Here is a 10,433-nt window from a genome sequence, read left to right as displayed (position 1 = left end):
TCCGTTTGGGAGTTTCTGGGCGCCTCCCCGCGCCCCCCCGGCTCGCGCCCAGGGCCCCTCTCCTACTGCCCTCCAGGGGGCGCCCGGCCGGCTGCGTGGCCCGCGGGCAGCCGCGCTCCCAGTGCCTCCGGCCGCGCGCACCTGCGGCCTGTCTGCGTGCCTGCCGGTGTCTGTCTGGGCGTCTGCGGGCGGCGGCGGGCTGCCTGGTGTTCCCCAGGGCACAGCGTGCATCGTGGCTGTGGCTGGGGTCACTGGCGCCGTGTCTCCAGCCACTGTCCGATGGCAGAAGGGTACAGAGTTGTCTCTGCCCAGGCTGTCCCCTGGAGTGGTGCAGGGGAGCACTTCTGTAGGACTTGGGGTGTTTCACATTAGAGCCTGCCTCAGTGTACCCCACTAGCAAACAAGGCCTTATAGGTAAACCAGAATCTAGGTCAAGACGGTTGGGTCTGTGTGGTTGAAAGAGCCACAGCCCCGAGCCGGAAAGTGCAGGTTGAACGCCGCGGTCTATACTGCTGGGGAGCCTGACAGCAATGACACACTGGAGGAGCACGGTGGATGGGTTCCTGGCCTCAGGAGGCCCTAGGAAAACAGGGCTCAGGGCTCGAATGTGCATCCAACTTGCGGAACCACCGAGAGCCAGTGTTTCCGGTCCCTGCTCTGGGCCTTTGTTTCCCCATGGTGGTGGTGGAGCTCCTCCTGGTCCTGATGGTCCGTCTTCCTTGTGTTGTCCTGCACCCGCCAGGGGGGAAGCTGAGCCAGGCAGGCCCCCTGCAAGGACTTCGCGAGGGAAGCACACGGGGGATCTCTTCCCATGGAAGGAGCTGGGTAAAGAAGAGCCAGCCGTTCATTCCCCCAGGGCTGTCTCAGACAGCCTGGCACACATCTAGGGGCAGAGCATGATGCCAGCCTGGGACCGGCTTCCCCGGCTGCCCCTGAGGAGCTAGTGTTAGGTGTAGTTATTAATAAACAGTGGCAGGAAGCCACCCGTGGCCTTGGATTGGATACATACATAAACCAAGTGAAGCTTGGTGGAAACCAAACACTCCTGCATTGGGGCGGGGGCGGGGGGGGAACGGTCCCCTAAGGTTTTGTCCTGTTCTCTGGCCCAGGCTGCCCCCAAGGCTGCACACCAAGGCTGGCTGGCTTGCAAATGGGCGTGCTGCAGTGAAAATCAGGTTAAGTCTGAAGATGCTTTCTGTGGATAGAAACCACCCTCCTGGTTTGCGTACCAGACCCTGAATCTAATCTATTTGGATCAGCCACTGGAGACCCCCGGTCATTTGGCCTATAGCTCTTTTTTCTTTCTTTTCTGTTCCTTCACTTGCCTGAATCCCACCCAGGATGGCTCATGGAGGTATAAAAATAGGAGAAGCTTCTGAGCAGGAGGCCACAGCCCATCTTACTTAGAGACTCGTCACAACGTTGTCTCCGTTCTCAAACTGAGTCCTCCACTTGCCTTCTGTGTTTCTGCTAAGCCACCATTCACGCCCCCTTTCCCCTCATCCTCTCTATTCAGATCCTGGGGACTCCGCTTTTGCAGGTGTTTCTCCTCTCCATCCACACCCCTGGCTCCTGCTTTTACCTCTCCTCACCTGAGCAGAACACGGCCCCTTGCTGTGCCCCCTGCCCACGGTCTTCCCTGCTCTCTAATGCATAAGCAAATACAACTACCTCTCTCTCTACAGCTCCTCCCTCCGGCTCCCAGCCTCATCACCCTGATCCACTCCACACACGCAGGTTCCCACCCGTGCTGACTGCTTGTTTGTTCCCAAACCCACGCTGGTGCCGGGTCCTCCTTCGCGCACAGGGGTCCCTCTGCCCAGTGCACCCTTTCCGACTCCGTCAAATTTGTTCGCCCTCCATATCTGACCCCTCTTCTCCTCCACAAAGCTCCGACTTAAGCCCTTAAAGACCCATCAGAGGAAGCTCCACAAGGACAGGGGCCAGGCCCTTGGTGAGAGCTCAGTACGTACCCTCCACACACTAGGTATTGCCCTGATCTGATCACTCATCCACTCCCGTTGCTTCTGTCCCTCCTCTGCATCCCCTCTGCCACTGCCCACAGGCTGGCACCTCCCAGTGTCCCCTCTGGAGGGCCATAGCAGCCTGCATGGTCTCTCTGCCTTCCAATCCACCATCATCGTTCTAAAAGATAGATTGGCGTCATTACCTCACTTGAGATCCCACCATGGCTCCCCAAGGCCTTCCACACGGAGCATGCCCCTTCGCCTGGAGTCCTGGCCTTCCCTGGCTCATCTTTGGCCCGTCCCCTCGTCCCACCCCTGTTCTGGCCATGCTCAATCTTGGACAGCCTTCTGGATGGGCTGCTCCCTTCAATCGTCCCTGGCTTTGTTCTCGTCTGTCTGTCCTGGAGGTCTGTCTTTCACTTGCTTGTCTGGCTGGCAGCACAGACAAATGGCTTCTTCAAAACTCATATGTCCTTTCCCCCTTTTCTGGCTTTTCTGAGCTTTTGAGATCTTCATTCATATACCTGAAGCTTCCAGTGGGCAAAAGCTCCCCTCTGAGGGGGCCATTGCTGCTCTCTTGAATGGTGATGTCATCCATGGCCATTATTTCCACGAAGCAACCGTATTTTCAATCCGAGATCTGTGACATTCTCCTCCTCCCTCCAAACCCTCCTGCAGCTGGAATCCACTGGTTTTGATGAGCCCTGAGCACTTTCTAAAGCCCTGTGACCCTCTGGGGCCCAAGGGACCGAAGTCTGCCCCTGCTTGTGAGGGGCCGTGGCTAATTCTAGCTTGGGAGGGGAAATGAAAGGGCCCCTGGGAAACAAGACATCCACCGAGGGTTTTCTTCTTCTTCTTTTTTTTTTTTTAAAGATTTTTATTTATTTATTTGACAGAGAGAGAGATAACGAGAGCAGGAACACAAGCAGGGGGAGTGGGAGAGGGAGAAGCAGGCTTCCTGCCGAGCAGGGAGCCCGATGTGGGACTCGATCCCAGGACCCTGGGATCATGACCTGAGCCGAAGGCAGACGCCTAACGACTGAGCCACCCAGGCGCCCGAGGGTTTTCCTCTTAAGAAGTCCTTCCCGCTCTCATCCCCCTCAGAGCACCCTGTACTTCCTGGAAGATGTCACTCTGTGCAACCATGTTTCTATATTTCCCTGTGTACCTGTCCGCTCTTGTCTCTCCCGTGGACATACGGGCTCCCGGAGAGCAGAGTCGGCGTTGGCTTGCTCGCCGCTCTGTGGTTGGTACCTAGCACGGTGCTGGGTGCAGACCTTGGAACCCAGCCCTTTCCGCCTGCCGGTGAGCTCCATAGAGCCCTGCCTCTGTCCACCGTGTTGTTTCCATCCCGCAGGCCCTTAGCACATGGAGGTGCCAGCTGCTGGGTCTCTGGTTCTGAGAGCCAGGGAAGAACCAAAGGGGGTGCTGGTCTGACCCTGGGGGTGACCAGTAGTCACCTTTGCCTCGCCTGACAGTCAGTGTCACCCCAGGGGCCTCTAATGAAGGGTGAGGGGGCCCATCATACCCCATAGTAGTCAGAAGCGAATGTGGGACAGTGCCGTCCCCTGTAGCCTGCTGGGCTGTCACAGCTGCGGGCCGGAGCATCATCAGCTAAGCGGTGTATCTATCAATCACATCAGCTGAGCAGAACAGGACCCAGAGAAGGAGCACAGGTGTGTACCGACTGACGGGAGGGACTTCACTGTGCCATGGACCCTGGGGTCTGGCCACCCTTCCCCACTTCCTGCACCCAGGCCCGTCAACGACGTTTTGCATTCTGTGCCCATGGAGATGGGTTTTTCCAGCAGCCTCTGGTTGTCCAGTGATGCTTTGTGGTTTCGTGTTGCTCCCCTTGCAAGAGACTAAGCAATGGGTTCTGGGTGAGGCTGGTTTACGAGGAGGTAAAGTTCATGGCCGTGAGGACAGGCAGGGCTGGGCATCGCCTCCACAAAGTTCCCATTGCCCTCTGCCCAGTGGTGTTGGTGGCTGTCCTGTCCTCGGCCATGCCCACTCCCCAAATACCATCGCTGCCTCAGGGTGCTCTCTGTACCCACAGCTAAGGTGTTTTTAGGCCCCAGGAGGTGGTCCACCTTTGCAAGCACAGGCCAAAGGCCCAAATCCTATTATATAAAAGAATGTTCTCCCTTGGAGCTCCTTGTCCCAGCCACTCATCAAGGGGTTGGCAGTGTGCCTGGGCTGATGTGACAGGGAGTTGTGACTTTCTCCCTGGACATTTCATTTGGATAAATTTTTTTCCTCTAAGTCAGGGTTTCTCAAACTCAGCACTATTGACATTTGGGCCGGATCATTCTCTGCAGTGAGGCCTGTCCTGTGCACAGCAAGATGTTGGAAAACATGCCTGGCCTCTGTCTACCCACCGGAAGCCAGGTGCACCCCTCCACCAGTTACGTCAGTCCGAAATGTGCCCAGGCATTGCCAAATGTCCTGTTGGGGGCAAAATCACCCCCAGTTGGAACCACTGCTCTCCAGGCTTCCCGTGTCCTCACACAGTGAGGCCCCTGTCACAGGAGATGGTACAGAGCGAGACACGAGGTGTGTGGGCACCCTCTGCTCGGATGGCAATGCCGGGCAGGGGGCAGAAACTCGGCCGGCCCACTCTTCTTCCTGGGATTCGGGCATTGCTCCCTCTCTCTGTGCCTCACCTGGTGCCTCGGTGACTTGGGGATTGAAGATGGGGACAGCGCTCCTTCTGGGGCTGTTGGGAAGATCAGGCATTCGATAAATATGTCCCACGAGGATTATTCTATCAGGGTCTGGCCACAGTGGCAACTTAATGTTTGTTTTTCCTTTGGTCACAAAGGGTGGCTGGCCCTGCGTCCCTCCCCAGTAAGATTCTTAACAAGGGCAGTTTTTTATGGGGCACTTTGGGTCCCTGTTAGCACCATCCGACACCCACAGAATGAATGGTGGTTGGGGAACTTCAGGTGCAAAGCTGGTTCTGAGGTGCCCTCCTGGCTACGGATGTCTCTGGTAATGGTTGCGGAGTGCTCTGCTGCACCACAGTTCCTGGTGTCCCCAGGGGCCCTGCAGGTGCCCGCTGTGCCGGGCGGAGACGGAGCTGTCTGGACTCCTGTCCCTGCTCTGCCCTGCGCTAGCTCTGTGACCCGGGCCAGTCCCCACATTTCTCCCGGAATCCGACTGTTCCTCTGGAGAGTAAGGACAATCAGAGAACAAACCTTCCAGAGATTCTGCACAAAGAATTAGATAACACGGAAAGCTCTCGGCACAGGATGTACAATAAGCACTCAGTGTTAGCACCATTATTATTAATTGAATTTTGTAAGAATTAAGAGAGCAGAAAGCTTGCAGGCGTACAAGAATAATCAACCTCGTTCGTGCATCTCCTCTCAGAGGTAAAAGTGCCTGGGGGTCGGGGTGGGGGTTTGCCCAGAGACATTTTAGAAGCGGACGGACTGTGTCTCTGAGTTGTAATGTGGAGGGGAGGGTCAGGATGGGAGGAGGAGAAGCCCCTCTCCCCGCGCACCGGTCTTTCTGAGGCCCCGCCAAGGCTGAGGCAAGTCCAGTTGGAGGCTCTGCGGGCTTTGCAGGAAAATGATTGCCCGAAAAGCCCTGGGGAAGCTGAACCCAAGGGAACATGCAGGGCCAGGCTGAATGGCGGGGTGTGCTCGGCTGGCTGAGAGGAGGGGTCCCCAGCTGGGGCATGAGCCCTGCCCCTTCCCTCCCTCCAACGGGTCCGTTGGGACTGGGCTCAGTGAGTCAGTGGAGGCCAGCCCTTTGTGGGGCATCGGGTCGGGTCAGGGACCCTCTGCTTGCCCAGCCCTACCTCTGCTGACACTTTAAGGGGGTTGCTCAGCGCCTACTTGCGAAGACAGCGCCGTACCAGGAGGTGGGAAACAGAGGTGCAGAGCAAGTGGGTCCGCGGCAAGGCCGACCTGACCCTTCTAGGTCGGAGTCTCGGCATGGTCACCTTCTTCCTCCCCTTGGTCTTCTCCTTCCACCTCCTCATCTGTCTCCAGATCCTGATGTTTCTGCAGAAACAGTGCAGAATCATTGACGGGGGGCAGGCCTCCCCTGCACTCTGGGAAGTTAATCCCCTGAGGCCAAAGCAGCCCGCTGGTGGAGGCCTGGGTTGCCAGGTACTCGGGAGACCGCTACCAGCTCCTGGCCTCGAGGATCTAGTCGGTGCTCAGAGCCAGCGGGTGCGGATGGCGGGCACGGCCTAGGGCATCTGACAGACTCGGGTACAAGTCCTACTTCTGTCGCTTTGCTTCCCGGGTGACCTCGGGCTAGCTCCTCCTGAGTGTCTTTGGTCCCCTCACAGGGGGCCTGATTCCTCGCAGGGCTGTGACCCGGATTACAAATAATGGGCATAAGGACCCCGCACTGCTTTCTCAGCCCTGAACCCAGAATTTCTGGCCAGCTGCAGAAAACTTAAGAGAAAGGCAGGCAGAAGCGAGGTTGTTCTGTGCACCGCACTGCCTTCTGAGGCCCAGCTTCTCCAAGTGCAGTGTTCGAGCAGCGGGAGGGGCACCTTTGGGGGGACCCCCAGCACCAAGCCTGCTGTCTGCCAGGTGGACTGTGCCACAGAAAGTGGCCGTTGTCAGCACTGCCTTCTGGAGGCGGGGAGGGTCTGAAAGCTGGGACTCCAGTCTCGCCTCGGCCATAAGCGGAGGAGGGTCTGTGCCCCCACCTTGCCACACAGACAGTGTGAGAATAAAGCCTCTCATATCCACGCGCTTCCAAATGCAAAAGAAGCAGCAGACATCACAGCCAGGCCCCAGCCCCAGTGGAGGGAGATGGAGCGGGGAGAGCTCATGAGATGGGACAAGTTTATCCCCTCCATGGGCCGGCCTGTCTTCCACCAGCCCGTCCGCTCCGTCGGCACCCAGGAGCCCACCACCCACTTCTCGAAAGCGGGGCAGTCCCCTTGGACACTTAAGATTCCTCAGGAAGAAGGGAGTCACTCCTCCCACTTGCTGGATGGACAAGTTAAGGTCCACCTGCTGAGGCCACTTGCCCGAGGTCACCCAGGAGGTCAGAGAGCAGGAAGAACCCAGGCCTGGGGCTTCCCCACCCCCTGACTCCCCTTCCCCACCCGGTGCCCCCTGCTTGGGACCCTACAGGCTTTGGCTTCTTCTTCATGGCTTCTGCCTCCTTCTTCTTCAGCTCCGCAAAGATGATGTCGAAGAACTCCTCCTCGGCCTTGGTGACCAGCTCCTCAAGGTTGAGGGTGGTCTCCTCCTCCCTCTGGTCATCGTCCTTGCCCTCCACCTTGCCCTTCTCCTTCAGCCGCATCTCCCGGTGCCTGGCCTCCAGAATCTTCTCCCGCCGGGTCTCCCGCTCAAATATCTGGGGCACACGGGGACAGGGAGGCTGTGGGAGGAGGGCGGCGGCCAGCAGCTGGCTCCCAGCGTGGGGCCGGGCTGACGTCTCTTTGCTCAGTGCAGCCCCAAAGGGGTCTGTTCTCAGCGCTAACGGCAAGAAAGGAGGGCTGGACATTGAGGTCGGGAGGCAGGAGCGGAGCTGCCCAGTCACCCAGTTCCGAGGGGTTCCCAGAACAGAGACAACAGCCTGAAGAACGCACGTACAGCTGAGCACTGTGGGGCCCTGGGCCCAGGGACGCACCTGCTCGGGGGCCGGCCCACAATCCCAGCAGAGCCAGGGGGCTGGCCCAGGGCCTCAGCACCAGGCCTTCAGTTCCCTGGTGTGTTCACGGTGCTGGGGAGAGGCAGCAGGGGTCCGCTGGGGCGGGGGGGGGCGGGCTGGGGGGTGTAGGGACGGATCTCAGCCTCCCAGCCCCCTTCCCCAGGATCCCCGCCTTCCCTCTGTCTTCTCTAATGGCATCTCTGAGCCTTTGTTTGACAGGGTCTGCTTCAAAGAGATGTCATCTGTGAAGCCAGACAAACTGACCTATCAAGCCACTTTGACCGTGACAAGCCCGGGGGGTGAGGTGACTTGCCCAAGGCAGCTGCACCACCGCGTGGGTAAGCCAGGGTGGGTTCAGACACTCCTGACCCCACTTACCTGCTCATTTTGGGGACACCACGCCACCTCCCCAAAAGTCCATGCATTTCCCAGGAGGCAAAAGGGAGGGCCTGATCTTTTTCTCTGGCTAGCATGCTCTGCCCCCGGCCGGGCAGCACTGGACTCTTACTGAAGAAGCTGTGTTCTTCTCGTTCCTCTGGAGCGTGCACAGCCCATTGGAGACCTCCAGCAGCGTGGTGGTCCCCAGCTGAGAACCGCAGGCGATGAAACACCCGTTGTCCTGCACCCGGAGGCAGAACAGGGCCTCGTCACACACCTGTTGGACCCGGTTGGGGAAGAGAGACTTGTTGACGATCTGGCCCCCGGGGAGGTGGGCACTTCGCCAAACTCTGTGTTCAAACACCCTCGGTGACTCCCCTGACCCACAAAATGAAGGTCACACTCTGAGATTGGCTGTTGACACCCTTTGCCCCCTTCGTTCATCTTCCACCCCCTCAATCCATCCCCCACCCTCCACCCCCTCAGTCCAGCCCCCCCGGGTCATCCTGCTGTGTCCCAAACTCCATGCCCTTCCATGGCCCAAGCCAGCAGGGCTCGGCTCCAGCCGTGCAAATATGACCTTAGCTTAGGCTGGAAGGGTCAGCTGCCAGGAACCCACGCCAGGGCTGCCGGAGGAGTAGGCCTGGCAGGAGGAGAGACCAGGCTTTCTGCTTCTCTTTTCTTTCTAAATGTCCCCCAGGTGATTCTGCTGGGCCACCAGACCCTGAGGGCCAGGATGCGTGGGGAGGGGGATATATATGACCTTCAGGCTGAGGGCAGGGTCACACTGCTTGAACACAAAGTCCCAGATGTCCAGGGTCCCGTCCATTTTGGTGGTGAAGAAAACCGCCGGCCTCACTGGGCTCCAGGCGCCGTCGGTGAGGTAAGCCATGTGGTACCTGTGGGGCACCAGGGGGTCACTGGTCAAGGACCACTGTGGTTGGGAAGGACAGAGAAGCCGCTGAGCCACGGCTCTGCTCATCCAGGCCCGCCGGACGCCAGGGTCTCATTGCTGGGCAGGAAGTTCTTTCTTGTGTCTGACTTCTAGCCATGCCAACTTGCTTACCAGCAGTTCACAGTCTGCATTTTATTTTATTATTATTTTTTTAAATTTATTTATTTGACAGAGAGAGACACAGCGAGAGAGGGAACACAAGCAGGGGGAGTGGGAGAGGGAGAAGCAGGCTTCCTGCGGAGCAGGGAGCCCGATGCGGGGCTCGATCCCAGGACTCTGGGATCACGACCCAAGCCGAAGGCAGACGCTTAACTGACTGAGCCACCCAGGCGCCCCACGGTCTGCATTTTAAAGGCTCTGGTCCTGGGGGCCTGGGTGACTCAGTTGGTTAAGCATCCGACTCTTGATTTCGGCTCAGGTTATGATCTCAGGGTACTGGGATTGAGCCCCATGTTGGACTCTGCGTTCAGCAGGGACTCTGCTTGTCTCCTGCTCCCTCTGCCCCTCCCCCGGCTTGCACTCGCTCTCAAATAAATAAATAAATAAATCTTAAAAAAAAAAAAAAGGCTCTGGTCCTTCTGAGGGGCTGGTCCCTGGTATTTTCCCACAGCAGGCTCCAGGGAACAGGTGCATGCCGCTGGATCTGGGCCCAGTCTTCCAGCCGTGGGACTCACTAAAAGGAGTCAGAGGAAGTGTGCCCAGAAAAGTTCCTAGTATTGACATTGGAAGAGTGCTATACTTCCTACTTGGTGGGATCTAGATTTTCGAAGATTTCTGCTGTGAGGAATGAAATCAGACCCTTATCTTCCACCATATGAAACATATCAACTCAAAATGAGTTAAAGACTTAAACATAAGACCTGAAATCATAAAATTCCTGGAAAGAAATAGAGGGGAAAAGCTCCTTGACATTGGCTTTGGCAGCCATTTCTTGGATATAACTCCAGAAGCACAAGCAACAGAAGCAAAAATAAACAAGTGGGGTATATCAACGTAAAGAGCTTCTGCACAGCAAAGCCAAAGAAAATGACAAAGCAACTTATGGAATGGGAGAAAATATTTGCAAATCACATATGCAATAAAGGGTTAATATCCCAAATATATAAGGAACTCATACCAAAAAACTTAATAGAAAAAAACCCAAATAACCCAATTAAAAAATGGGCAATGAGCTTGAAAAGATAATTCTCCAAAGAGGACATACGGATGACTAATGGGTTATTGAAAAGGTGCTCACCATCACTCATTATCAGGGAAATGCAAATCAAAAGCACAGTGAGATTTAAAAAAAGAAAAACAAAACCATACACACAAGGAGACAGCTCCTCACACCTGTTAGAATGGCCATCATCAAAAAAACAAGAAACAGTGTTGGTGAGAGAAGCGAATCCTCGTGCACGGTTGGTGGGAATGCAAACTAGTGCAGCCACTGTGGAAAACAGTATGGACTGCCTCAAAAAATTAAAAATAGAACTACCCTATGATCCAGCAATCCCACTTCT

At 56.6% G+C, this 10,433-nt stretch overlaps 1 protein-coding gene across 4 annotated transcripts in view; it reads right to left on the bottom strand.

Annotated features, from left to right (window-relative positions):
• Positions 1-2,866: 2,866 nt before the first annotated feature.
• DNAI2 (dynein axonemal intermediate chain 2) overlaps positions 2,867-10,433 on the bottom strand; it is a 35,657-nt gene continuing 28,090 nt past the window's right edge. For 2 of the 4 annotated variants that reach the window (XM_064583399.1, XM_064583400.1), the window contains 4 exons: positions 8,740-8,875; positions 8,107-8,253; positions 7,074-7,301; positions 2,867-5,980 (listed from right to left, as the gene is read on the bottom strand). In XM_064583399.1, coding sequence (XP_064439469.1) covers positions 5,894-5,980; positions 7,074-7,301; positions 8,107-8,253; positions 8,740-8,875 — 598 coding nt within the window. In that variant the 3' untranslated portion in view covers positions 2,867-5,893. The remainder of the gene's footprint in view (positions 5,981-7,073; positions 7,302-8,106; positions 8,254-8,739; positions 8,876-10,433) is intronic. The other 2 variants (XR_010408714.1, XR_010408715.1) reach the window with 2 other exon arrangements.

The sequence above is a fragment of the Mirounga angustirostris genome, unplaced genomic scaffold, assembly GCF_029215605.1.
Source record: "Mirounga angustirostris isolate CCGP_5_RB_7025 unplaced genomic scaffold, mMirAng1.0.hap1 SCAF_17, whole genome shotgun sequence".
Lineage (NCBI taxonomy): Eukaryota > Metazoa > Chordata > Mammalia > Carnivora > Phocidae > Mirounga > Mirounga angustirostris.
The sequence above is the reverse complement of the archived record's forward strand: the minus strand, read 5'-3'. Positions and strand labels throughout refer to the sequence as shown.